Source organism: Psammomys obesus, unplaced genomic scaffold (assembly GCF_907164565.1).
Source record: "Psammomys obesus unplaced genomic scaffold, mPsaObe1.curated_primary_1811, whole genome shotgun sequence".
In the NCBI taxonomy this organism is placed as follows: Eukaryota; Metazoa; Chordata; class Mammalia; order Rodentia; family Muridae; genus Psammomys; species Psammomys obesus.
This window is the reverse complement of record NW_026585504.1, coordinates 9,023,695-9,051,593: the sequence shown is the minus strand read 5'-3', so window position 1 is coordinate 9,051,593 and position 27,899 is coordinate 9,023,695. Positions and strand designations below refer to the sequence as shown.

At 43.6% G+C, this 27,899-nt stretch overlaps 1 protein-coding gene across 1 annotated transcript; it reads left to right on the top strand.

Moving 5' to 3' along the window:
- The first annotated feature begins 57 nt into the window (after positions 1–57).
- Stard7 (StAR related lipid transfer domain containing 7) lies at positions 58–27,893 on the top strand. The gene is made up of 8 exons (XM_055617831.1): positions 58–874; positions 11,876–12,084; positions 12,324–12,373; positions 15,750–15,860; positions 15,938–16,020; positions 16,701–16,800; positions 24,423–24,507; positions 26,088–27,893. Exons 1-8 carry the CDS (start codon positions 576–578, stop codon positions 26,270–26,272), a joined length of 1,122 nt encoding a protein of 373 aa, XP_055473806.1. The 5' UTR covers positions 58–575; the 3' UTR covers positions 26,273–27,893.
- The last annotated feature ends 6 nt before the right edge of the window (positions 27,894–27,899 follow it).

The following is a 27,899-nucleotide window of genomic DNA, read 5'->3' as shown; positions in this document are numbered from 1 at the left end:
TAACACCGCACCTGACCGCGCCTCTCCGCCGGGCGGGGTAGGACGTCCCTAAACAGCTGCCGCGCCGGGGTCCGAGGGTCATTCTCCAGGCGCCCTTGACGGGCCCTCGCGCCGGGCCACCTAACTTGCTAACAGGCGCCGGCGCAAGGGCGGGCCAGCCCTGTCTGGCCAATAAGCGCCCAGGTTTCTGAGTCGTGTCCAATCAGAGCGCGGGAAGAAGGGACGGGTTCGGTTGCGCGCACTCGGCGCGAGGGGCGGACACGGGCGCCCGGGACCTCTCGTGCTGCGGCTCGGTACGCCCCCCTCTCGGCTTCCCGCGCGGACGCGGGGGCCCGCAAGCTTCCGCCGCACGCGCAGACGAGGGCGCCGCCAGGACCGAGGAGGCCTCGAGCAGCGGCGCTGTCCTCGGGAATCCGCTCAGCCCGAGAGGCTTCTGCAGGGAGGCATGAGGGGCGGCCCCTGGCCTCGGGGCTCGGGGTCAGCCAGCTAAGGGGTCCGCGCGGACGGCCCTGCTCCGCGGCCCTGCCTTCCGCTCCGGGGGCCTAGCGGCGGGCGCGGGAACCCCCCGGGCCGACATGTTCCCGCGGAGGCCGCCGGCCACCCTGGCCGCCTGGCTGGCGGGCGCGCGGGGCGGGGGCCTGCTGGCCGCGCTGGCCAATCAGTGCCGCTTCGTGACGGGCCTGCGCGTGCGGCGAGCGCAGCAGATCGCGCAGCTCTACGGCCGCCTGTATTCGGAGAGCTCGCGCTGCGCCCTGCTCGGACGCTTCTGGCGCCGGCTGCGCGGCCGCCCCGGCCATGCCTCTGCCTTGATGGCGGCGCTCTCCGGTGTCTTCGTCTGGGAGGAGGAGAGGATCCAGGAGGAGGAGTTAAAAAGGTGAGCCTCTCGGCCGCGGCGCCGTACCTGTTCTGTGGACAGGGGTGGGCCGGGGCCACCTGGGTTGGTGGGCACCTTGGGGGGGCGACCTGCCTGCCCTGTCGCCGGCGCCCCGAGTTTCCAGTGGCCTTTTACGTGACGATGCAATAGATTGAACCTATTTTGGCAGCCCACGTTATCGCCCCGTGCCTGCTTATTCCATTTGTCAGGTTAAAAATAACTAGAAGGGGGGCGACTTCGAATGGGTAGAATGGTGCCAAACATTCCAAAAACAAATTAGGCAGCTAAGGTATAGAGGCCATTTTTTTCTGGTAATCAGCATACCCAGAAAAGTGCACATTCAAAGCAGGCTTTAAAATAAACTCAAGGGTGTGAGTGTGAGATAGCTTGCCATTTATAAAATGACTGCAGTCCAGATGGGACTCGGGCTGTGCGCGGACAGCCCCCTGTCGTTGTGACTTGTGTCTTGGCACATTTAAGAAGCTGGGAGGAATTTTGCCTGTTTGCACAAAGCAATGGCCGGGACGTTCTAACCTGTGAGAGTTGGGTTAGAATTTTCTGCTTTAGAAACTCTTAGAATACTGTGACATTAGGCTTTGTCTGTGGAAAACCCCATTGGTGTTGACTTATTTTTGTTAGCCTGTGGTTCTGAGACTTGATCGTTTTTAGAGAATCTTAGAAGAAAAATGGCTTTACATTACAGTGTTTCTGTATTCTCAAATTGTGCTTCTCACCCTTCCACCCCTCCTCCCCACTTCTAAAACGTGATTTTAGGAACCAAGGCCAGTTTGTTTTAGATATTTCTTAAACAGAGAGAGAAACTGTTTTACATTTTTGTTACCTTGAAAACGAGAACAAATCGTGCATGGTGGCACAAGTCTTTAATCCAAGCACTTCGCAGATGGAGGCGATCTCTGAGTTCAAGATCAGCCTGGAGTGTTCCAGGACAATCCAGGACTACACAGAGAAATGCTGTCTCGAAAAATAAAAAAGCAAAACCCAAACAACAGAAACTGAGGCCAGAGCAGTAATGTTTATACTGTGACCTCTTTGGGATATGTAATACCCAGGTATCAAGCAATTGGTGCATTACTGAATTGAGAACAAATCTAGTCTCAAGAACTGGGCCTAGAGCTGGGTGTGGTGGCCCACGCCTGTATCCCAGGCAGAGGCAGGTGATCACTGAGTTTGAGGCTAGCCTAGTCTACAAAAGGAGTCCAGAACAGCCAAGTCTAGACAGAGAAACCTTGTCTGGGGAAGGAAAAAAAAAAAAAAAAAAAGAACTAGGACTACCTTCCTAGGAAGAAATATGTTTTTTTAACAGGATTGAGAGTGTTAAGGTAGTATGGCTACAGGCAAAAGATGACTTAAAAATGCAGTTTAAAATCATAATCACAGACAGTCCTACTTATAAAAATGTTAGCAAATGAAAGCATGATGCTACTTTTGTAATTCTCAGTATTCTTGTTTAGTCGTTTGTGCTCCCTCTCTCCTCAGGTTTTTGAGGGTAGGCTCTGTCCATCTTTTTACCCAGGTTAGCCTTGAGCTTCTAGTTCTTCCTTGGCCTCCCAGTGCTGAGGTTACAGGTGTATACCACACTCAGCCTCTTGTTGGAAAGAAAACTAGGATTCAGGTGTGTGCGGTCAACCTGGAGCTGCAGTGTGCACTTCTTAAGTGATTCGCATTCTGTTTCATGTGAAAAGAATAGTCTTGCTTTCTAGCTTTTTGGTGCTTAAGAACATCTTACAGACCAGGTGTGGTGGCACTCGCCTTTAACTTGTGTCTGCATAGTCTACATAGTGAGGTCCAGGACAGCCAGGACTACATAAAAAGACTGTATGTCTGAAAAGGAAAAAAAAAAAGGACATCTTACCAAATACAGTTTTAGTAATCTTATTTAACCTTAGAAAATAATTTTGAGTCATTGGTATCATCAGCTATAGAACCCCTAGCCTCCGGTCAGGTGTTTAGCCAAGGCTGGTTGGCAACTCACTATATAAGCTACAGTGGCCTCAAACTAGGAACAGTTCTCTTGAGTGCTGAGATTACAGGCATGAACTATAGTGCTCAACTGAAATCATATTTGCCTTGGTTTATATTTTTATTACATTTATTTATTTATTTATTCAGATGGGGTGTGTTGCTTTTGAACACTACAAACTTTGGAGGTCAAAGAACAATTTTTGGGATCAAAACTCAAGTCCTCAGGCTTAGGGCCAAGTGCCCCACCCCCAGCCATCTCTCTGGTACTGAAATCAGATCTCTTAATACTGTCTAGTATTTTCATCCGGTTGGTTACTTAAGCAAAATAATGTCGCTGACTATTGCTGGTGCTAGCTGGTGTTCTTTAAGACTGGGGCAATAATGGAAAAATACAGCAGAGGGAGCGAGAGAGAGAATCTGCATGTGTGTGTGTTTTAAGTTACAGAAACAAAAAGAGGAAGGATGTTAGGAAATATGAAAATATAGGGGGAATTGTTCCCATTAGCCTCATTTTTTTTAAGTTTACTGCTCTAAAAGTTTGAATCATTCTATTTAATGAGAAATTAGTGCTAGTAAAATTTCACAAGGAGAATTGGCCATCTCCCCATTTTTGTCTGCTTGGGAGCATTTAGAATACATTGAACTTTTCATTATGTTGTTAGCTAGGGAAGAATCCTTCTGGCTTAAGGAACTTACTGGCCAATTACTTTGATGCATCTTATAGACAAAGCTCTTGGGTCATCAAAACAACATAAAAGGGACTAAAGATTTGTTGAATTTATCTTTGTTATTTTACCATTAACTAGGTGCTCCAAAGATGCCATGAACCAGTTTATGTCTTATTTATGTTTTATGTCTCAAATCAGTAGTCATTTGAAAATCCCTTATCTTGTTTGGTTTTATTTGTTTGTTTGAGACAGGTTCTCACTATGTAGCTCTGGCAGTCCTGGAATTCACTATGTAGACCAGGCTGTCCTCAAAATCACGGAGATCCACCTGCCTCTGACTCCCAAGTCTTGGGATTAAAGGCATGTGCCACCTTGCCCAATCAAAAGTCTCAAATCTGGACAGTAGTGTGGAAGTTGAGGTGGTTTGGTTAGGTGTGAAGCAGTTGTGTTTACACCACTTGTAGGGCTGGCCGTACCAGAATAATTTTGAAGTCTAGGTCACACTCTGTGGTGAGGGCAGCATGCTGGCCGAGTCACATGTTGGCATACCTTCTGTTTTTATTGTGTCTTCAGTTTCTTCAGTACATTCCTTTCTCAAATACTGTCTTAGAAAAAGGAAAGCATAGACTACTATCTCTCCTTCATCCTTGTACTAATCTAATCTGCTGATTTTGTTACTATTTTAGGAATAATCTCTTTTGCCCTTTTCTCTCTTATTAAGACTTCTTAGATGGGAAGATTTAGATACTTATCCTGTCCCAACAAGATTAGACACCATAGGATAGAAGTGTTTCCTTTCTCTACATGCTGTCTGTGATATTGCTTACACTCTGTGTGCTTTGTCAATCTTATCAGCATTTAGAAACCCTTCAGGGGCAGTACTGGCCAAGTTTTGCTCCATCATTCTTTTTTTTTAATTTTTAATTTTTTAAAATATTAGTTACAGTTTATTAACTTTGTATCCCAGCTATATCTTGCTCCCTCATTCCCACCCAATCCTACCCTCCCTCCCTCATCTCCTCTCTGCCCCTTTCCAAGTCCACTGATAGGGGAGGACCTCCTCCCCTTTCATCTGACTCTGTTTTATCAGGTATCTTGAGGACTGGCTGCAAAGTTCTCCTCTGTGGCCTAGCAGGGCTACTCCTCCCTCAGGAGGAAATAGTCAGAAATAGTCCCTGTTCCCCTTACTAGGACACCTACTCGGTCCATTGTTCTTATTGCTCTTTTATGCTAGTATGTGTGTGCTGGATGCTTTGAACTTACTATGTGGATAAGCCTTGAACATCATATTCTCCTGTTTGTACCCCCAGAGTGCCTCCATGCTGGGCAAGCAGTCTGTTAACTGAACTGCATCACCAGCCTGAGCCCCTGGTGTTAGTTAAGAGTTTAACCAGGGGAAATGAATTTCTACTTCTCTCTCATATTCAGGAATGGTACTTGGTATTTAAGAACACATTACTAATCCCTGGCAGTGGTGGCACACGCCTTTAATCCCAGCACTTGGGAGACAGGGTCTGGCAGATCTGGAGTTTGAGGTCAGCCTGGTCTACAGAGTGAGTTCCAGGACAGCCAGACCTACACAGAGAAACCCTGTTTGAAAAAACTAGGGTGGGAGTGGGGATGCTTTTCTAAAATTATTTGAACATGCCTTTTAAATCCCAGCACTCTGGAAGGACAGGCAGGTGGATCTCTGAGATGCCAGCCTGGTCTACATTGCAAGTTCCAGGACAGCCAGGGTTCTGAATACGGACCCTGTCTCAAAAGAAAAAAAGAGAAGGCTTTAATTAGTCCTGAATGCCTTTGCCTGTTGCCAAGACATGCCTGGAATTGTTCTCTAGGCAATTGGTGCTGTGATGGTGCTTTTGTTCTCTTCTGCAAGAGCTAATTGCCTGAAATTAATAAGATATTGCTCATATTTCAATACTGGCTTTACAGGGCTAGCCTTGAATTCTATTTTGCAATTTCTAATAATTAAAACTTTGAACAAATGATAAAACTTTGTTTTGTTTTTTCTTTTTTTTTAATTTTATTTTTTTCTTATCAGTTACATTTTATTAACTCTGTATCCCAGCCTTGTCCCGATCCCTCATTCCCTCCCAGTCCCTCCCTCCCTGTTTTGTTTTTTCAAGCCAGGGTGTTCAGAACATTGACAAGAAGTCTATAGAGTACAGGTTGGCCAAGAGAACAGTCAAGGCTTGCTACAGGAATAATCTTCATATAGCAGTCTTATGGGTATTTTCACTTAACATTAGTTGCTCTAGACTCCTTAGTGAACAAACCTGTAAACTTCCTGGGCTTTTGACTTCCTAAAACTTTTAAGCTTACCTAAGTTAGTTGTGCTTTTAAATATGAGAAGTAGAGTATGGGCTTGTGCCCACCTCTTTGTATTCTCTATAAAAAATAGAAAGAGAAGGGATTTCAGGCAGTCAGAATGACAAATCTCTCTTTCTCTCTCTCTCTCTCTCTATATATATATATATATATTTGAAATATTTTAGCATGTCAGAAACATGATTTCTCTGTGTAGCCTTGGCTGTCCTGGACTCATTTGGTAGATCAGGCTGGCCTCAAACTCAACAGAAGGTCCGCCTGCTGCCTCCCGGAGTGCTGGGATTATAGGCGTGTGCCACTGCGACCAGCTTCAACATAATTTTTTACCTAAGTCTGAAGTTTAAAATCTAGTAACTTGCACTTCCAGAAGTAAAAGGAGCCTTCAGGAAATAATGTCTTGCTGAGTGGTGGTTTGCACACATTTATTCCCAGCACTCAGGAGGCAGAGGGTCACTGAGTTGGAGGCCAGCCTGGTCTACAGAGGGAGTTCCAGAACAGCCAGAGCTACACAGAGAGACCCTGCCTGGAAAATACAAGAAGGAAAGATAGGCTGGGGTTGGGGTAAAGATGCCTTCACTTCACAGGTAAAATGAGTCTCACAAGATAACACAGTTAGGTGGGTACCAGAACCAGGACTACAGCAAACCTCTCAAGGACTGGTGAATTGCTTGAAAATTTAGTCTTGGAATGCCAGTAATTTAAGTTTTTGTGTTTGTTTTGAGAACGCAGAATTTTATGTAGCCCTAAATGGCCTGGAACTTTGGTCTAAAAATGACCTTGATCATTGTTATCCTCTTAGGTCAGTTTCTTTAATGTTCTTTCCAGTATTTTAATATAATGTTTTAGTATAAGAATCCAAATTACTGAAGTCTGCTTCTATATTTTTATTTATTGTTTATTCATTAAACATTTGTTAACTATTAGAGATACTAGTTGGAGCTGTAGTTAAGAGAGATTTGTAGCTTAGTAAAGGAGGCAGCTGTAAAGATACATTGCCATAGCATACTGTGATTTGTCTCGATAGAGAATAAAAGTAAACTCATGTCATTAGCTGTAGAGGTTACCCTTATTTTAGTTTGTCAGTAATTGCCATTTTCCTTTGTCATTTTTGTTATACAGTGCTGAGGATCAAACTCAGAGCTTGTATATACCACACAAACACTCTGTTTCTAGGCCATATCCTCAGACCCTGTTTGTTTGTTTGATACAGTATCTCACTGTCTAAGTTAAGCTAAGCTAAAACTCCATCCTTACTGCCTCCCAGATGCTGTAATGCAGGTCAGTTGTATGCAGCCACACCCAGGGCTGGCCTCACTCTTGAATACACCCTTTTATGTGCAGCCTAGTCAACCAGCAGGTTTTCTTTTCTGTTGACTATTTAAAGTTATTTATAAAATACAAGTGGTGTTTTGTTTTTCTATGACAACATCATACCTGTATATACAATGTATCTTAATCATATCTATTCCTAACTCTACTCTCCTATCTCTAATCTCCTATTTCCTCTAGAACCTGCTAGAACAGCATTTGCACCTTCATGTTCTCTTTCCCCCCCCCATATCTCTAAGTACAGTTAGTGCTGCTTGAATGTGCATGGTTGTGAGATCACCTACCAGAGCATGGCAACTCCAGAAGAAAATGGCTCCCCTTCCCCCAGCAAGCATAAACTGCCAAGAACTCCTTAGCCAGAGGTGGGGCTTCATGAACTCCTACCCCATCCATGCTGGAATGTTGCCTGGCTTGATCTTTGCAGATTCTCATAGCTGTTTTGAGTTAATGAGTACAGTAGCCACATCGTGTTGAAACAGCATTTCTTAACTTCCCTGAGCCTTGTGTGAGAAATAAGTTGGGAGTGGCAAAGAAAGAGACCACCACTCTAATTGAAGTGTCTCAACAAGGCAAATTTTTACTCCTCTAGAAGGGACACTGCTCATCAAAGCAATAGCAGGCATGTCTTTTCACCTTGACTGGGCTTGAACCTCATAGTCTTTCCAGATTGGCATATGTATATACAGAATGGGAAAGGGTTTACTGACCCAAGGAGAAAGGATTCACTGCTCTAAGGAGAATGGGGTCTCTGATCTAGGCTGTTTGGTTCTTGGAATGAAACAGGAGCTCTCGTGTACCGGGTGGGAAAGGATGAAAATATTAGCAAATGGGGGAAGATGAGCAAAGACTAATTTATTTGTGGTGTAGATGACTTATTTAAGGTTGAGCACTCGGGTTGCTTTCTCAGCACTTTGAGTCTTTACATTAAGTGCCACCCACTGTAAAAAGAAGCTTCTTTGACCATGATTGAGATACAGTCATGGATATGTTATATCTCAATATAATATATGTCTGTGGATATAAATATTTACCATTTAGCAAAATAGTAGTACTTGATTCCCCTAGAGTCTATGACCTCCACAACTCAGGGCCTTTGACCAATTTTATAGTACCACATAAAAAAAAATTAAAAATGTTTCCAATATAAAAGGTTTAAAGAATAAGAGCTATTAAGTATAACATTATATTTAAGAAATAAAGCCAGGCATAGGTGCCTTTGGAAGGCTGCAGCAGGAGGATCAAGAGTTTGAGGGCAGCCTAGTGAGACTGTGTCTTAAAAAGAAAACAAACAGAACAATCAACAGCAGCCCAAAAAACTATAGTAGAAACTCCTCTTACTTTGTGTGTGTGTGTGAAATTTTCTTACCCCCATAGATATGCCCATAGTCACAGTTTGCTGGTTATTATATCAATCTATGTCTTTATACCTAAGCATGAACCAACAAGTGGTATATAATTATACTATGTAGTATTACATTTTAGGAACTTTATAACCCCCTGGGCAGAAGTCCAAAAGATTGAATCTAGAAACATAAAAGAGATTAAATGCCATGAACAAGTTTAGTTAATCCCAGGAATGCAAAAGTGGCTTTTCATAGCAAAATTAATATGTCACATTAATTGAATAAAATACAGGAGCTGGGATGTAGTACTCCCTAGCTATCACCATATAACCAGGTATGATAGCACAGTCTTGTAATCTCCAAAGTAGGAAATGGAGACATTAAGATTTTTGTTTTTGTTTGTTTTCAGACAGGGTTTCTCTGTGTAGCCCCTACTGTCCTGGAACTCACTTTGTAGATCAGGTTGACCTTGAACTCACAGAGACCTACCTGCCTCCGATATATATTGAGGCCAGCCTGAGCTTCCATGGTACTGTCTTAAAAAAGAAAAAATGAAACACTGCGTTTTTAAAAAGGCAAATCGGGCCAGGGATTTGGTGCCTGTAACAGAAGCCAAACAGCATGGGTTTAATTTTCCAGACACACATTTTTAAAAAGGCAGGTGTGTCTACATCTGTAATTCCCAAATTCCCACTGGGAGTTGGGAGGCAGAATCAGGGGAATTGACTGAACCAGGAGCTATAGCCAGGCAGGACTCTACCTCAGGAACAAGATGGAAGGAGAAAAGTGATTCTTTTTTTGTCCTCTTCCACAAATACATACAGTGGCACATGCACACCTGTAAGTAAGATCAATTTAAAAGAGGCAGATGGCATGGGACACCTGTAACCCCTTGGGAAGCTGAGGCAAAGGGTTCCTAGAACCTAGGAGTTCAAGGCCAGCAGGCAGCATAGTGAGACCTTGTCTTAAAACAAGAAACCCTGGTGATGGTGGTAATTGGTACCTTTAAGCCCAGCACTCAGGAGGCAGAGTCAGGCAGATTTCTGAGTTTGCGGCTAGCATGTCCTACAGAATATTGTTTTTAAACATAAAATCCCAACATCTGATTTTACAGTCTTTACTCAGGAGCCAGATGCTGGGGTGAAAGCCTACTATCTCAGAGAGGCAAAGAAAGCACCCAGTTGGTCTTCCTACTCAGCTGACATCCCAGAAGGAAAAGGCACTTTCTACTTCTCCACACTGTCTTAACTCCCCTCAACTCAGTGCCCCTCATTTCTTTTTACTTATGTTCACTCCCTTTGGACTGATTGCTTGCTCAGCCTCTTGACCTATGGTTGTGTGCTAGGCCTGAGCCATACCATAAGAAACAGGTTTTTTTTTCAGTTCATAATCTCGGGGTTTACAATGTGATGAAATAACCTGCAACAACAGTGAGTTCCAGGACAGCCAGGGAGGACTACACAGAGAAACCCTGTCTCAAAAAATCAAAACAAACCAAACAAAAACCAGGTAGAATAACTGAATGTTCATGCGTCTGTGGTGTGGATATTTAGATGGTACAACTGCTTTGGAAAATAGTGTAGGGGCCAGATAGATGGCTCAGTAGTAAAGGTGCTTGTGGTTAAGCCTGAAGACCTGAGTCCATTTCCTGGAACCTACTTAGTGGGAGGAGGGAACTGAGTCCCACAGGTTGCTCTTGGACCTCTACATGTAAGCCGTGGCACACCACACATCCCTTCTCCCACCAGTAAACCAATGTAAACAGACATGTATGAAAGAGAGTAGTTTGAGCCGGGTGGTGGCACTTTAATCCCAGCACTGAGAAGGCAGAGGCAGGCAGATATCTGTGAGTTCAAGGCAGCCTGGTCTACAGAGTGAGTTCCAGGACAGAGTTCCAGTTCCAGTACACAGAGAAACCCTGTCTCAGAAAACCCAAAAAATTAAAAGAAAGTAGTTTGAAAGCTTCTCAAAAAAGTAAATGTAGGGGCTGGGAATTTAACTCAGTTGGTGAGAGTGCTTACCTAGCATGTATGAAGCCTTTGAATCCATCCCGTGGGCTTAGGGGCTAGGCTTAGAGCTAGTACCATTGTTACCATAAACTAGCAGATCCACTCCTAGGACTCTACCCAAGGAAATGAAAGCACATCTACATAGAAACTATTATTATTTATGGTAGCCCCAAAGTGGAGACAGCGTAAGTGTCTGTTACCTACTAAGCAAAAGGTGATATATATTTATATGATGCAATGTTTACAGCTATGAAAAGGAAAAAACCCAACATGGATGAAAGTTGAAAATATGCCAAGTGAAGGGAGCCAGATGAAAGGGCCATAAGTATAATTCTATATTTTTGTTTTGTTTTGTTTGAGACATGGTCTCATTATATAGTTCTGGCTGTCCCTGAACTCACTGTGTAGACCAGTCTGGCTTCCCAGAAATCAACCTGCCTCTCTCTCCTGCCACCACACCCAGCCATGATTCTGTTTATTTGAAATGTTGGGAATAGAGAAAGGCAGACTTGGCTGGCAGGCAAGGGGAGTGAGGGAAGTGTCTGAAAATAGATACCCAATTTTGCAAATAGTCTAAAAATTACTGAATTGCATATTGCAAAGGGGTGAATCTTCTGATGTGTGGATTATATTTCAATTTGAAAACAAGGAAGACAATAATATCGGAAGAAGACAATCCACAAAAAGGAAGCAGAAAATTTTTCCTGGTGGTATAATCTCAATATTCAGGAAGATGGAGGTAAGAAGATGGAAGTGTAGTTCAGAGTCAGCTGGGCAATATAGATGAGATCCTGTGTCACAAAAGAGGTGGGAGCATCAAAGGACATACCATTTACAAGCCTTGGTGGTAATATTTGAAGCTGGCTTAGCTTCTTAGTCTTCCTTGATACGTATCATCTCTGTCTCTCTCTGCTGCCCTCAGCGTGATTTCTAGTTTCTGGCCTGCTTTAAGACCTTCTGGACTTGAAGTGCAGTTAGGTGACAGGAATCAAGTACCTACACATACGTGTGCATGCAAAATAAAAACACCGCAAATAAATGTTTAAAAAAATTTTTTTAAAGTTATTTGAGGCTATGTGCCAGGGCTTGAACACTTTTTGTATAATTTTTTTTTTCTGACCAAGTTGAGATAGTACTCTTATTTTTCTGCATTTTATAGATTTAGAAATAGTAACTGGGTAAGTAATTATTCTAATTACAAGTGTTAGACTAATATTCAAGCTTAACAATTCAGCATTTATTCACTGAGGTAGCATGCTGTTTCCTACTACGCCTGCCTTTCTGCAGGTCTTTGGACATTTCATTTCATGGGCACCATGCTTGTTTCTGTCTTTCCAGGTCCATTAATGAGATGAAACGGTTGGAAGAAATGTCAAATATATTTCAGCGTTCTGGAGTTGAAAATCACCCTCCCGAACAAAAGTCCCCAGCAGAAGAGAGTGAAGAGTCGAAGGACAAAGAGGAACCATGGGAAATGGTGATGGACAAGAAACACTTCAAGTTGTGGCGGCGCCCGATTACAGGCACCCACCTTTACCAGTACCGAGGTGAGCCATGCCCTGCCGCCTGGGACATGGGTCTATGGTGCTCAGGCATGCATCGCCTTGTACGAGTTCCTTGTAGGTCCTAAACTGTTCTATCCTGACTCTACCAAAGAAAATTTGCCAAACTTTTGTTAGTTTTCCTCTCCCAGCTGAGGAGCTTTTTATATTCTTCCTTGATACATGTCATCTCTGCCTTGCTTTGCTGTTCCCTACCTCTCCCCCCACCCCTCTTGTCGTTCTAGTTTTGGGAACATACACAGATGTGACACCCCGGCAGTTCTTCAATGTTCAGGTGAGTTCATTTTCTCTACAGATTTGAAGCTTTCTGGCTTCGTGAATGACTGTAGCCTCAGCACTTGGGAAGGCGAAGCAGGAGACTTGCCACAAGTTAGAGGCAAGCCTGGGTTGTGTAACAAATACAGGGCCAGTCGGGGGTTCACAGCAAGACCCTTCCCCGGGTTAAAACAAAAATTAAAAACAAAAAAGTTGAACATGGTGGCACATACCTTTAATCCAAGCACTAAGGAGCCGGAGGCAGGGCATGGATCTCTGAGTTTGAGGCTAGACTGGTCTATACAGCTAGTTCCAGAGCTACTTAAATAGAGAGATCCTGTCTCAACAAACAAACAAAAACCCAATAAAAGTAAAACAGAAGTGAGAAGGGAAGGTAAGAGCACCCCAGATACTACATAGAACTTTCTTTTCTGATATTTCCATTTTAAAAATTTAATTAAAATTGGTATACAGCTGAATGTCATGCAATGCACCTTTAATCCCAGCACTTTGGAGGCAGAGTTCAAGGCTAGCCTGATCTATGTAGGAAGCCCAGGACTGAATAGAGAGACCCTATCTCAAAAAAACAAAATATAGCTGGGCGGTGGTAGTGCATATTTTTAATCTCAGCACTTGGGAGGCAGAGGCAGGCAGATCTTTTGAGTTTGGGGACAGCCAGGACAACACAGAGAAACTCTGTCTCAAACCAACCAACCAAACAAAAATATAAAATAAGTATGCAAAGAATTAGGCTTTTTAATGGTATTTTTAAATGCAATTTGTTTTTGCTGGTCCTCCTCTTCCCCTCTCATTTTCTCTGTTCTTCCTCTGTCCCCCTCTTGTATATTTCTACCCTTGGCAACCCCTTTCAACTTTCATATCATACGTCTTCTATTATCTTTGGTGCTTTCATCAATACCTTTTTTCCTGGACTCCTCTCTGGTTTCATGACTTATACCTATACTCACACACTCTTATTTATACATACATAAATGTTAAAAGATAGGATCTGCATATGAGAATGTGGCATTTGTTTTTTTAGTCTGTTACCTTGCTTAATATAATTTCCATCTTCATCTTCCTGAAAGTTTTACAATTCCATTTTTCTTTTTGGCTGAATAAAAATCCCATTGTATATAAGTACCTCTTGTTTACAGCCCATTCATTTGCTTCAGTTTTCTTCCTTTTATGAATGGTGCAGAAGTAAACATCTATAGTAAGGTATAGAGTATAGAGGGTATATGCCCCAGAGAGTGGTGTGGTTGGGTCATATGGTGGTTCTGTTTTTACTTTTTCTTTTTTAGAAACCTCCATACTGATTTTCATAATAGCTATACCAGTGCATAATTCTACCAGCAGTGCGTAAGGGTGGCTTTCCTTGCCATCATTTGTTGAGATTTTTGCCAAGTTTTCAATGACTAGTTTGTTGACTGTAACACCCAGTGAAGCTTCCCTGGGACAATGAGTTTAAAGCAGCCTGATCAACTTAATGAGACTGGGGAAAGAGAGCATTGCATAGGGTGCGCAGGTTTGACTCCCAGAACTGCAGCAACAGTGTACCCACCAAAGATATCAAGTGCACTTTGATCTAGACACTGGATTTTGTCGTTCTGTGTTTGGTTTTGATGCACGCAAATTGTCTGTTATTTAAAGTTCCTTAGTTACTTGATAGGCCAGAAGATGAGAAATGTCTCCTGAATTTCTATGCCTCAGGTCTGCTCATTCTTTGAGACTTTTATTCTGTTTAAAGTGATTTAGAATTCTCATATCTTTATGCATTAAATGTTCTATTTTCTCCAGACATCTCCTTTTCTTTTTAAAATTTTGTTATTGTTACTGTGGGGTTGAGGGCACATGTGTGGCTTTAGGGGCCAGGGGACAACTCTGTAGAGTTGCTTCTCTCCTTCCACCTTAATGTGGGTTCTGTGTATTGAATTCAGGTTGTTAGGCTTATATAGTCAGGCAGTGTTCTAGTTCCATCCTGCTGCTGTGATAAAACTGACCAAGAGGCCGCGGGGTTGCTGTGAGTTTGAGGCCAGTCTGGCCTACAAAGTAAGTCTAGGGCAGCCAAGGCCTCACAGAGAAAGCCCTATCTTGAAAAACAAACAAACAAAAAAAGGAAGTCTGACCAGAAGCAACTTAGGGGACAAAAGAGTTTCTTTTAGTTTATAGGTTTTAGTCAATGAATACTCTTTATTTCCTCTCTTCTGGCTCATTTTAGCTTGCTTTCTTATATAGTCCAAGACCACCTTCCCAGGGTTGGTACTGTCCATAGTGAGCTGGGTATGCCTGGGTCAACTAACAATCAAGACAGTCCCCCTTAGACATGCCCACAGGCCAGACTTATCTGGACATTCTCTTCTCAAGTGACTCTGGGCTGTGTTAAGTTGATGGTTGAAGCTAACTACAACAGGTGGTTACCTACTGAGCCATCTTGCCAGCCCTATTCTTGAGACATTTCTATTGCAGAGTTTTTGTGTATGTGCATAAATATACACCTATGATAATGGGAACTGAACATAAGCTGTCAAAACTTACTAAACAAGTAATCACTAACCCCCAGCTTCATCTTCAGTCTTTTTGGGGAGAGGTTTCCCTGTGTGAGTCCAGTATTGCTTTGAACTTTTGATCTTCCTTCTTGAATTACTAATATGTACAGGCATGTGCCACCAATGTCCGGTTGAATTTTTAAGACTTCTCTGTAGGGGGCTGGAGAAGTGGCTCAGTGGTTGAGAGCACTGTCTGTTCTTCTGGGGAACCCAGGTTTCTAGCACCCACATGGTGGCTCACAACTCTCTGTCACTCCAATCCCAGGGTCTCCAACATCTTTTGGCCTCCATGGGTACAAGGCAAGCATGCACATGGTGCAGAGACAGGAATGCAGGCAAAACACTATGTACATGAAAGCTTAAAAAGAGAGAGAGAGAGATTCCCTCAGAAGACTGGGAGAATCACTCAGTGGGTAAAGTTCTTGCTGATTAAATATGAGTCCAAATCCCCATATCACCCATGTAGAATCTGAGTGTGGCAGTGTATAGTGTATCTGTAACTAACCCTACCACTGGTCAGAAGAGATCCCCAGAGATTGCTGACCTAGCCAAACCAGTGAGCCTCAGGTTCAGTGAGAGAGCTTATCTTAATAGAGAGTGATAGAAGACATTCAGCATCAATCTCGGGCCTACACATACACAGGCGCACACATGAAAATGTGCACCCTTACACATAGACATAAGAATCCCCTTCAGTGTATGTGAGAGCCATCTGATTAACAGCCGCGCCTCTTACATGTTGGCACAGTGGAGTCAAATCACTACTTTTCCGTAATGTCCTTAAGTCAGAGATCCAGCCTCCCAGAGACACTTCTGCATCTTTGTTTTGGATCTTCCTTTTTGCAGCTGGACACAGAGTACAGGAAAAAGTGGGATGCCCTTGTGATCAAGCTAGAGGTGATTGAGAGAGATGTCGTCAGTGGTTCTGAGGTTCTGCATTGGGTAACACATTTTCCTGTGAGTCCTTTTACTTTGGTTTTATTTCTGTCAAATCTGTGATACAGAATACTAATCTTGCCCACCTCCTTTTTTAGTATCCAATGTACTCTCGGGATTATGTTTATGTTCGACGCTATAGTGTGGATCAGGAAAACAATGTGATGGTCTTGGTGTCACGGTATGTGTAGCCGCTGGAGCCCTTGTTAAATTCCTGTGCCTTCACCCATCTGTTCCTTTGCACTTACCTTCATGAATGCCCTGCAGGTTTCCTAGCAGCCAGTGCCCGTCCATCCCTACTTGGGAAATAGGCTGTGATCCATCAGGAAGACTGGAGGAATAAACACTTTCAACCTTTTGGGGGGTGGGAGTGAGTATTGAGGGTAGAACCTAGAGCCTTACTCATGCTAAGCAAGCACGGTACTACTCAGCCAGTGGCTCTCAACCCTCCTAATGCTGTAACCCTTTAATACAGTTCCTCATAACTAATCTTGATATTGTTGTGAATTATAATGTAAATATTTGTGTTTGAAGGTCTTAGTGACCTTTGTGAAAGGGTTATTTGACCCCCTCCCTAAAAGGGGTGGAGACCCATAGGTTGAGAGCCACTGTGCCTAAATTTAAGTTTTAATTAAATTTTGTGGCCTGATTTAAAAAAAAGAACCAGAAGTACAGCTTTTGAGCCATATATTACAATATCAAAGAAACTTACAAATTACAGCCTGAGTTGTATTCATTTATTTTATTAACTGCTTGGTTTGGTTGAGTCAGTGTTATGGAGTTGCGTCCACTCCCTGCCCACCTTCCCCCACCATGGCTCACACTGGTTAACGACAGTCAGTCATCCCGTTTCCCTTACAGTGCGGTGGAACACCCGAGTGTGCCAGAGTCTCCAGAGTTCGTCAGGGTCAGATCCTATGAATCCCAAATGGTTATCCGTCCTCACAAGTCATTTGATGAGGTAAGTTTTACCTCAGAGATGAATGCTGTAGCTTTGGAATTTTTTTCAAGGAATGCTTTTGTTTGAACTGGAGACAGGAGATTTGCCAGAGCGTGTGCATTAGCATCAGCTGGAACTTGTTACGTATATTGTGGCCCCTAGTCTCACTCTCTGATTGTTTCCAGGGTGACTGGAAAATTTATGCTTTGGGGGCTAGAGAGATGGCTCAGTGGTTAAGAGCCCTTGTGCTGGGCCGTGGTGGTGAACACCTTTAATCCCAGCATGCGGGAGGCCAGAGGTAGGTGGATCTCTTGAGGAAAACCTATCTCACGAAAGCAGTCAGGTTTGGTGGTGCACGCCTATGATCCCAGCACTCTGGGAGGCAGAGGCATGTGTGTCTCTAAGTTTGAGGACAGCCAAGGTTACACACAGAAACCCTGTCTCAAAACAAACAAGACAAAACAAAACAAAAATAACAGCTGAGGAGAGATATGCATTAGAATCAGCTGGAACTTGTTAGGTACATTATGAGCCCTGGTCTTTCTGGTGGTTTCTTCTGAGTTTTATAGAATTCTAGAGGTCACTAACAAATTATTTTATTGTTACCTGTTTTTTGAGACAGTCTTCTATAGCTCAGGCCAGCCTGGCTTGAAACTTGCTGTGTAGTCCATGCTAATGTCTGACTCACAGTCCTCTTGCCTCGGCTCCTGTGTGCACAGCTACATCTGCTCATTGGTCAGTTCTTGCTGTTGGAGTTTTGTTCAGCGAGTTCTTTGCTTATACTAGTATCTTGGATTCCCTTCCCCTAGCACTTTCAAAGTTTCAGGTTTTTGTTTTTGTTACTTTTTTTTTTTATTTTTTTTGAGGTAGGGTGTTTCTACTTAGCCTGGCTATCCTGGAACTTGCTTTATAGACCAGGCTGGCCTAAGACTCAGAGATGCTTCAGCCTCTGCCTGCCAAGTGCTGGGATTAAAGGTGTGCACTACCATGTAGAGCTTGAATTGATTTCTGTATAGGGAGAGACATGAGGGCTTATTTTCATCTTATACATGTGGGTGTCAGTTCTCCTAACACTGTCAAAGAAGTTGTCTTTTTTATTGTTATGTTTTTGGCACTTTTGTTGAAAATCAGCCTGAAGCTGAAGGGTTTATGTGTCAGTCCTTTGTTCTTATCGTATACTAGTAGCATGTTTTTGTTCATAGGGCTTTGTAGTATGATTTGAAATCAGAAACTATAATAACTCTACCATTCCTCTTTGTTTGTACCAAGGATTGCTTTGGCTATTTGGGGTCTTGTTGCTTTCATTCAAACTAGGATTTTATTTTATTTTTCTGTTTGTGTAAATAACTTGGTGTGGATTGCATTAGATGTGTACATCTTTTGATGATGTAGTTGTTCTTCTCCCCCCACTCCCTATGGTACATGCATGTATTATGTGTCTGGCTTCCGTGTGCCCGAGTGTGCCCAGAGGTCAGAGAAAGACATCAGATGTCTTCTAGCACTCTCTTCCCTGGGGTCTTTCACTGACCCCGGAGCTTTTTGGTAGGCTGACTGCCCAGTAAGTCCCAGCCATTCTCTTACCTCTGCTCACTCTCCCATCTCATCATCTAGCACTGTGGTTACAGGCACGTGTGAGCCCAGCATATGGGTGCTGGAGATCTAAGCTAAACAGCAAGCATCATTCTTACTCTCTGAACCATCTCAGCCCGATGAAGCCATTTTCAGTGTTCTGCTGGTCCATAAACATGGGTGTGTTCCTCTCTTCTCTTGTCCTTTGCTATTTGTAGCCCTCCCTTTTTTCCTCCTTTCCTTACTGCTAGATTGCCCTTTGAACACTATACTGAAAAAAAATAGAGAGTCCTCTGGAGCTTTCTTTTTAGTTAATGTTTGTATCCAGTTTTGATATCAGGATAATGTTAGCTTTATAGAATGGGTTTGGTAGCTTTTCTTCCCTTTCTATCTTAAGAGGTAGGCCAGGCAGGTTCCCAGAAACTTTGGAGGCTCTCAGGTTTTCATGCTCAGAGGAAACAAATAGCAGAGAGGTCTGCATTGGAAAGGGAGGCACTCAGCCCTCAGGACTCTCACTTTTTTCAGAACCCATCTAGCAGTGAGCCATCCTACAAGGAAAAAGGTTCTAGAAATCCAGCAGTGTGCTAGACTTAGGCTCAGGGTTTGCAGTCTTGCCTGGCAGCAAATCACAGGTGACCAGGAGGCATCTCTAGAGGCTATGGAAGACGTGCAGTTGCTGGCCACACCTCTGAGTGTCTGCAGCACTCAGGTTATAGAACTCTCTTCTGGCACGAAAGGTGGGGCCACTTACCGCTGAGACCTCCACAGCCTGAGCCCCTGCTGCCTGAACTTCTCAGTATGTCTGTGTCTGACCCATCCCTCTCCAGGACTGCTGCTCATGGCCATCTACCTTGCAGATACTAGCAATTGGTTCCAGACTTTCTGAGTTTAGGTGTTCCTTGTTTTCAGGTCCCCAAAGGCTCAGTTTCAAATAGTAGTCCACCCCTCAGAGGACCCTGACTGTAGCTCTTTGGGGAGTGACAAAATGGGTTTGCACTCAGGAATCATGACTGTCAACACCAAGTCTACCTACTGACGCTAAGGCTTATGCGTACTGGTCTTATGGGTAGGCCCACCAGTTTGTTGTGACCAGAGCTCCTTCATGGCTTTGGCTCCCTTTTCTGCCCTGCAGGGGAGAAGGCTAGAGTAGTGCTGTTGGCCCTTTCCCTACATAACTTTCTGGTTCCTCTGCTGTTTGGGTTGTGATTTCTGATTTTTCCCTTTTCTCTCTCTCTCTCTCTGGAATGTGGTCTGCCCTTGTTCACCCTGCCTTTTTTTCACTCACAGAGTCACGTGGAATAAGAAGCTTCTAATCTGCCGTCTGTACTGAATTTTTGCTTTTTGTTTTGTATTTTTCAAGGCAGGATTTCTCTAGTTCTTACTGGCTTTGAACTCACTCTGTAAACCAGGCTGGTCTCAAACTCACAGGGAATCTGCCTCTGCCTCCCAAGGGATTAAAGATAAATTCTTTATTCTGCTTTTGAATTGTGTCTTTGTGTGGTGGTTAGTTCTAAATGACAACTAAGAATCTTGCCCACAGAGAATCACCTGGGAAGAGAGACTGAATGAAGGATTTGCCTGGATCAAGTTGGTGTTTGGCTTTTTAAATCGTTTATGTGAATGAATGTTTTGCCCTCATGTGTGTCTACATACCACCTCTGTGCCTGGTGCTGGCTGAAGTCAGAGGTTGTCGGATTCGGGACATGTGATTCAGGTGGTTGTGAACCACCAGGTAGTGCTGGAAATCAAAGCTGGGTCTCTGCAGATGCTCTTAAGCACTAAGCCATCTCTCTATCCCCTCCTTTAAACATGTTTTTGCATTTATTCATTTATTGTGGGTAGAAAGGCATGCATCTACCTTGGATACACTAAGGTTGTCAGTCTTGACAGTAAGCATAAGCCCCGGGAGATTCTCATGCTGTAATTGAGGTGGGATGGGAGACCACTGTGAGTGTGGGCAGCACAGGTCAGTGACTGAAGAGGGGGCTGGAGAGTTGGCTCAGAGGCCCTCTTCCCACAGTCCTTATCCTATTGGTTTAGAATGCAGAGCTTATCCAGTGAATAATTGGGGCTTGGAACTACTCCCTTTTCTATCATGGGCTGCAGCCTGTGACATCCCAATTCTCAGTTTGAGACAAACAGCTAGAGGCAAGAAGAGCCCAGCCCCTCCTTATTTGAACTGAACTCTGAGCAGATCTCATACTGAAAACAGACCATAATTATATCTTACAATTTCCTTCTCTTTTTCTTTAATTATTGATCTTTTCAGATTTGCTTTTAACTTTTCCTGTCATTAATTTATTAGTAAGGGTAGGCAATCCTCCCAAGGAGCATGGTTATTATTCCATCAGGAACTGTGTTCTTTAAAGTGCAGCATCGTTCACCAAGCATGACACAAGCATCTGCCTACTGTTAGTGTCATATTAAGTGTGATCTTGAAGCCAGGCACCGTGGAGCATGCCTGTAATCCCAGCTCTCTGAGAGGCAGAAGCAGGTGGATCTCTGTGTGAGTTCAAGGCCAGCCCGATTTTACAAAGTGAGTTCAGGACAGCCAAGGCTGTACAGAAAAACCCTGTCTCAAGAAACCCAAAAGAAAAAAAAAAAGAAGTGTGATCTTGTTTTCTAGAGCCATTCAGCTGATGGCATCCAGCTGGATAGACACTCATTTAAGGACATCCCTGCCTTAATTGATAAATCCTTATTAATTATTTTTTCTTGTTAATTATTATTAAAAATATTAGATTTATGTATGTGTATAATAGGAAAAGCTAATAGGAAAAAAAATGTTCAACTTATTTTTTTTTTATCTGAAAACTATTCTGTATCATTTTAGACTTTTAAAAACACTCCTTAGGTTCTAAAAATTAAGCAAACCAGGGATCCCCTTCAGGAAATGGGAAGTCTTAAGGCTGGATTGGTTCAATCATTTTTCTTTCTGAATTCTGAACTAGAAATATTCTTTCAGTTAGAGGCGTTTGTTTCACAATAACACAAGCAAATGATATGCAGCATTTATCACAAGGAAAACAAAGTGTGCCCCGCCAGTGCTATGTCCTTTATGTAGTGAGATATTATCAAGTCCTCTTCAGGATTGACTTTTAAAGCTCCCTGGACGACCCTTATGATTCTCTTTGATCTTCCCTTTTGGATCCTGGAGCTTCTTTGGTTGGCATCTTGACTTGGAAATAGTTGGTTCACTTCTTTTCAGCAGCCTATCCAGTTCTTGTGAGAGGAGCATTTGTTAAGAACCCTCTCAGGTAGTGGTAGTGGTGCACATAGGAGGGAGAGGGAAGTGGATCTCTTAAGTTTGAGAGCCTCACCTGGGCTACACAGAGAAATCCTGTCTCAGAAAACAAAAAATATGTGCTGGTACTTGTCTTCTCCAGGTTTTTATCAACACCAAGTCCTCAGGCTAGAGCTGGTGAACTGCTAGTGGGGCTGTTGTGTTATGCGCACAGTACTCAGCCATGTATAACACATTGGGTTTTAAAGCCTTGTCTTTGTAGTTTTTCCAACCATCTCAGGTCCGGTTAGGCTGTTTTTATTTGTTTGTTTGTTTGTTTGTTTTGTTTTGTTTTTGTAGTAAACATACAGTAATTTTTTTGGGGGCAGTGTGTATATCTGTTGCCTTAGGCATTTATGTTTTTCGGTGGACAACATTCAGTCTTGTCTCTTAACTGTTTGGAACCCAGGGGTTGTGAAGTGTGCTTTAAGTGTAAACATTTCAGCTCTGAGAGCAAAAGGTATCCTGGCAGTCGGGAGCCAGGGAATATCACAAATACTGCACACAGTGTTGCAGCGCTGAAGGAAAGGCTTTCTGCACAAAACTGCTACAGCTCTGCTCTGAGCGGTCTCCTGGCATTTGGGAGCCACGGAACACCACAAAGTCATACTGCACAACAAACCTCACATGAGATTTATTGGTGGGAGAAAGCCTAGGAGGGTTGGTTGGGTGAGAAGAAACAGGGAACTGAGCAGAAGGCAGAGTTTTATGTGGGGTTTCTTGGAGGGTGGAGCCTGCTAAGGTTGAGGATTGATGGGTTTCAAATTTCAAGACCTGCACTGAAGATGGGCTTAGCGATTGGTAGGCATGTTTCTTCGTCCTGATGTGGGCTTGAGTCAAGTCAGGGTCAGGGTGTTCGCTGCTTGGTTCTTTTACCCTTCAGTAACAAACCGCAAGAGATTTATGGGAGGGTGGTTGCTTGTGCTCTAGAAAGAAGCAGAAGACAGGGTCAGGGTTTATATAGTAGCTTTTGTGGGTGGGGTGCAGAGATTTCCAGGGTGGGGATTGGTGGGATTTCAAGTCCAGAACTTTCCTCAGAAGGAGTCTGGCCCTAGGGGGCTTACAATAAGGACAGTAGCACTTACTCTCCTGTTCAGCTGCGTTCTGTAGGTGGTAAGCATCTTTCACATTTCCCTCTCCACAACAGATTGTTGATTTTTCATTTTGGGATTTTGAGGTAATTGCTTTTTAAATTTAATTGTGTATGGGCATTTTGCCTGCTTTTATATCTGTCTGCTGTGTGCATGCCATGTGCCCTTGGAGACCAGAAGAGGGTGTCAGATTCTTTAGAACTGGAATTACAAATGATTGAGCCACCATGTGCATGCTGGGAATGGAGCCCCTGTCCTCTTCAAGGATGTTCTTAACTGCTGAGTCATCTCTGTAGTCCCATAATGCTCATTTTGTCATGTAAGCAGCCTTTGTGGTGGGTCTGGTTGTGTTCTTATTATGTGGCTTTTACTTCTTTCTGCATACTTCCACAGGGCTCAGTATGGATTTCTGCTAGAGCATCTTTCATTTTTTCCCTCAGTACTAGGGATTGAACCCAAGGCCTCACATTGAGGAGCGGCTCCACCGCTGAGGTGCAATACCAGCTAGGCCACTTTGTCTTCATAATCAGAAGCTCCTGAGGGCAAGGACTAGAGCTGATGTGTTTGTTATGCAGCACCTAGCAAAGTGCCAACACAGCAGGCGTTCAAATATATGCTAAGAAAATGAACAGCAACTTAGTGATATACTTTCGAACAGGGCTGGGAGGGTAGGTTTTGCTATTAAAATATTAGGCCAAGTCCTGATGCCGCTGTTTTTACTATGTGGCTAGAACATTTGTTCTTTATTCCTTCAGATAGAACACAGCTGCTCCCTGCTTCTCTTAGGGTCATTGTTTTGTTCGTTGTAGCCTCATTTCCTGTGTCTGCCTGCTGAGTGCTAGGACTGCAGATGCGTGCCACCATACTCGCAGGACCAGAGCACTCTAACCACCTCAATAATTCTGGGTCCTTTTTGGTGTTAGTTATGAGAGGGTTGAGCCAACGAACAGTAGGTGTGTAGGCCTGGTGGTCAGTTTTTCATTTCTCACTTTTGTGTCCAAGCTGCTCAACTGTAAAATGGAAGAGGGTGGTATGTTATAGCCTGCAAGGACCTAAGGCAGCTCCAGCTCCATAGTGTTAGCAAGAAGAGCAGAAGGGGAAGGTGAGATCTTGAAGTTGTAAACATTAGGCATCTGTATTGGGTCCTCAAGGTTACTCCGTGTGTAAAGATTTGCTAGAAAGGCCTTTGCTAGGACCCAGCAAATAGTATACTCCTAGCTAAAATTTAGTATAGTCACATTAGTAAGGGTACACAGCTGGATTATGAAAGAAAAAGACACAGAATAATCTTGAGGAGTTGACATGAGGCTTTCTTCTCACCAAAATACAACCGCGTGTGCTTGATATTTTGACCAGAAAACTGTTAGAGACTTAGTACCAGAAATTTCACCAGAAACTAATTTCATAGCACCATTTATTTAACATATAAGTTTTGGGTGCCCATGAAAAAAATCCGTCTTTAACAGAGGCCATGTGATTTGGGCACGGGAAACTTCCTATTATTTTGACCATTTACCGGGAACAAGATGGTCAAGGGCCTTTCTGTGAACATGAGCATCCGGACTGTAGTGTATATACATGCACAGGGCCTGCTGTACTTCTAGCTGCAGTAATTGGTCATGGCTGCTCTGGTACTGAATGTAGACGTTGCTGCTATGAGTCATCCAGGGGTCCTCATCTTTGCTATTTTTCTTCTCCAGAATGGCTTTGACTACTTGCTAACATACAGTGACAATCCACAGACAGTGTTCCCTCGGTACTGTGTCAGTTGGATGGTTTCCAGTGGTAAGTAAGGGTGCGCAAAGGGTCTGAACCTGAGATGAACCATTTGGTTTTTCTCTCCTAGTGGCAACAGGAGGGTTGGTGCTTTTTGTAGTCATGTTGGGGGAAATTTGGAAAATCTTCCCATTTCACTCTAGCCTTTAAATGGGATTTGAAGGATTAAGAAAAACGAGTGCTGAGAAGGATTTTTTGTTTGTTTGTTTGTTTGTTTGTTTGTTGTACCCAGAGGAGAGTTTTTAAGACATTTCCTTTGATGCCTTATATGGAGATGGTGTGCATAGATGTACTTGTATGTTTTTACTTGGTAGTATTGAATGGCTAGGTTGGTAGTGCACTCCTGTAACCTTAGTAGTGAGTGCAGGAGCTGAGGCAGGAGGATCAAGGCCTAGTGAGAGCCTCCAGTGAGAGCCTGTCTGATAAAACCGTCATATTGAAGGCTATGAGATCTGGCCAGCAAGACTTAGTTGTAGGCCCTTACTTAGGGAAAGGGCTGCCGCCTGACAGGCTACATGTTATAGCTGTAATCACACCTTCCACATCTTAAGAAAGCATTCTCCTGTGCGTTTCATTGTTTTTATTGGGGTTTTTCTTTTCTTTTTGTTTTTGAGAAGATCTGTGTAACGCAGGCTGGTTTTAAATTCCTGATCCTCCAACTTCAACCTCTCAAGTGTTAGAATTACTGGTATAAGATGCCATGCCTGACTCCTCATACAGTTTTCTTTTTTTTCTGGTTCCTCAGGAGGAGGGTGGAAAATTATATTTCTGTGTTCACGTATATGAATTAAATGATAGTTGTTTTATTATGTCACTAAGTGATATTTTAATCATTTAAAAAGAGACATTTGAGATTACAGTGGATCAGTGATCCTTGATTCAGAATTGTAGTTAGCTTTACAACCTGTGCGCAGGGAAGCATTCTGGGAGGCAGCTGTCACTCACAGGTTTCATAGGCTTTTTGCCTGCATTAGAGTGAATAGGCTCTGGTTTTCAGCCTGTTGCTGGCTTGTATGACAGGTGTTCTAATTTGCTTTCTGTTGCTCTAATGAACACCATGGCCCAAAAAAGCAACTTGGGGAGGAAAAGGTTTATTTTACCTTATAGCCTGTATCCACCATGAAGTCAGGGTAGGAACCCGGTGGCATCAATTGAAGTGGAGGCCATAGAGGAATACTGCTTACTGGCTTGCTCTCCATGGCTTGCTCATCCTGCTCTTTTGTACAACCTAGGACCACCTAACTATGCACTGTGAGTTGGACCCTTCCACACCAACCATTAATCAAGATAATATCCCCACATACTTTCCTAGAAGTCACTTTTTGAGACAGGATTTCTCTGTGTAGTTCTGATTGTCTTAGAACTTACTCTGTAGACCAGGTTGGCCTCAAACTCACAGAGATCACCTGCCTCTGTCTCCTGAGTGCTGGGATTAAAGGCGTATGCCGCTATGCAGGGCTTGGATAGGACAGTCTTATAAAGGCATTTTCCCAGCTGAGGTTCCCTCTTCCCAGATGATTCTAGCTCATGTCAAGTTGACAAAACTAACCAGTCCCACAGCTTGACCAGATTCTGCTGTGTCCCAATAGGCATGCCAGATTTCCTGGAGAAGCTGCACACGGCCACTCTGAAAGCCAAGAACATGGAGATCAAAGTGAAGGACTACATCTCAGCCAAGCCTCTGGAAATGAGCAATGAGGCCAAGGCTACTGCTCCTTCCTCCGAGCGGAAGAATGAAGGAAGCTGTGGCCCAGCTCGGATTGAGTATGCTTGAGGGCCTTTGGGATAAGGAAAGACAGGCACTTCTGGCCCTACCTTGCTCCCTCAGCTCTGCTGCAGGACAGAGACAAGTTATACATGTTAGAGGACATCTGCTGTAATCATCAGTGGGGGAGAACTGGAGTTAGATTTCACTTGGAGCCCTACTGCTCTTTACCAAGCAGAAAGCACCGGGACAGTGTGGAGTCATGGTCTCAGGCCAGCTGTTGTGAAATCCAGTATCATGCTGAATTAATCTGGAACAAACCTCTCACATTAGGCCAGAAGGGGATGACTTCCGTCTGCCTCCTCCGAGAAGCTTCCTTGCTGACATTCCACAACCATTGGTTGTGCGGCGTTCCGGATACCCTTCATTTCTGTAGGTCACTTAGAAAGCGGTTGGCCCTGGGTTCTCACTAAGGGGTCTCTTGGAGTGTCCTTGGTAACAGTCTGTGATGGCGTGAACAATTCTGGCTAAGCTAAGTGCCTTGTCCTCACCTTGCTTTATCTTAGAGACATGAAGTTTGTACCAAGGGATCCTTCCCCCTGAAAAATACCATGACATAGACTCATCTGATCAGAGCAGTTAACTGCCCATCTTAACTGGCCTTACTTTGTTCATGGGCTGTGCTCACTGGATCATGGCCTCTGCCGTAGCCTCAGCCCATTTGCCAGGAGCACCGTAGATGTAAACCCCTTTAGATAGTAGCTTTCTACTTGATGTCATCAGTGTTTTGATAGCATCAGTGGAAGTGTGCATAAAGCATCTCATTTTAAAATAACTAGATTTCTTTCTAACCCTTGTAGCAAAATGGAGTTGGAGTTGAATACAACTCCTCCATACTCTTATTTGTTTGGCCGCTATTTTCTCACTGCAGATTGACTGGGCCTTCCTGGAGGGCTAAAGGTAGTGCATGGTGGTTGTGCCATTTCCTTAGTTTTCAAAACTGCAAGCTGACATGTGGGCCAGCAGGTGGAGTCTTGGCTCATACCAATGTGGTAGGGATGAGGCTTATGTGACCCTCTTGATCCATTCAACGTTTCTCTCCAGAGCTGATACAGAAGTGATATGCACAGTTTGGATAAGATCACAACCAGATGGTAGGGCCTGGCCATGTTGGTGTCTTTATGGTGAATAGGGATCAAGTTTTACATCTTTCTCTCTTTTTCTGGAGTTCATATAGCTGAATTGTTCTTTTCTCCTGCTTGCTACCCTGTTGTGCTGTAAAAGGAAGCTAAACCCAAGGTGAACTTAACCCTTTTAACCTTCTTGTTGCCTATTTGGTTCTGTGCCAAGGAAACAACTAACTCCCCCAGTGTTTGTTTTTTCAGTTGTTGCCAGAGCAGAGAGTGAACTGAACAGTCGGTGTCTTTCAGTGAGCGTTTCTCCCTTCTCTCCAGGACCTGACAGAAGGAAACCTTTTATCTGAATATAGCACCTGTAATTGAATGTGTGTGAGTGTGTGAGTGCATGTGCACACGTGCGTGTGCTGGGGCGAGGGTACTAAACAGTTATGGTTGCCCTTTGTTCTGACTTAACAGTGTTTGGACTCTGTACAGTTACTTGTATCATCATAATGAGTTTGCTCTTAACTGTGACATTTTTATCGAATGGGTGAATAAAGATTGGTACAGAAGACTGT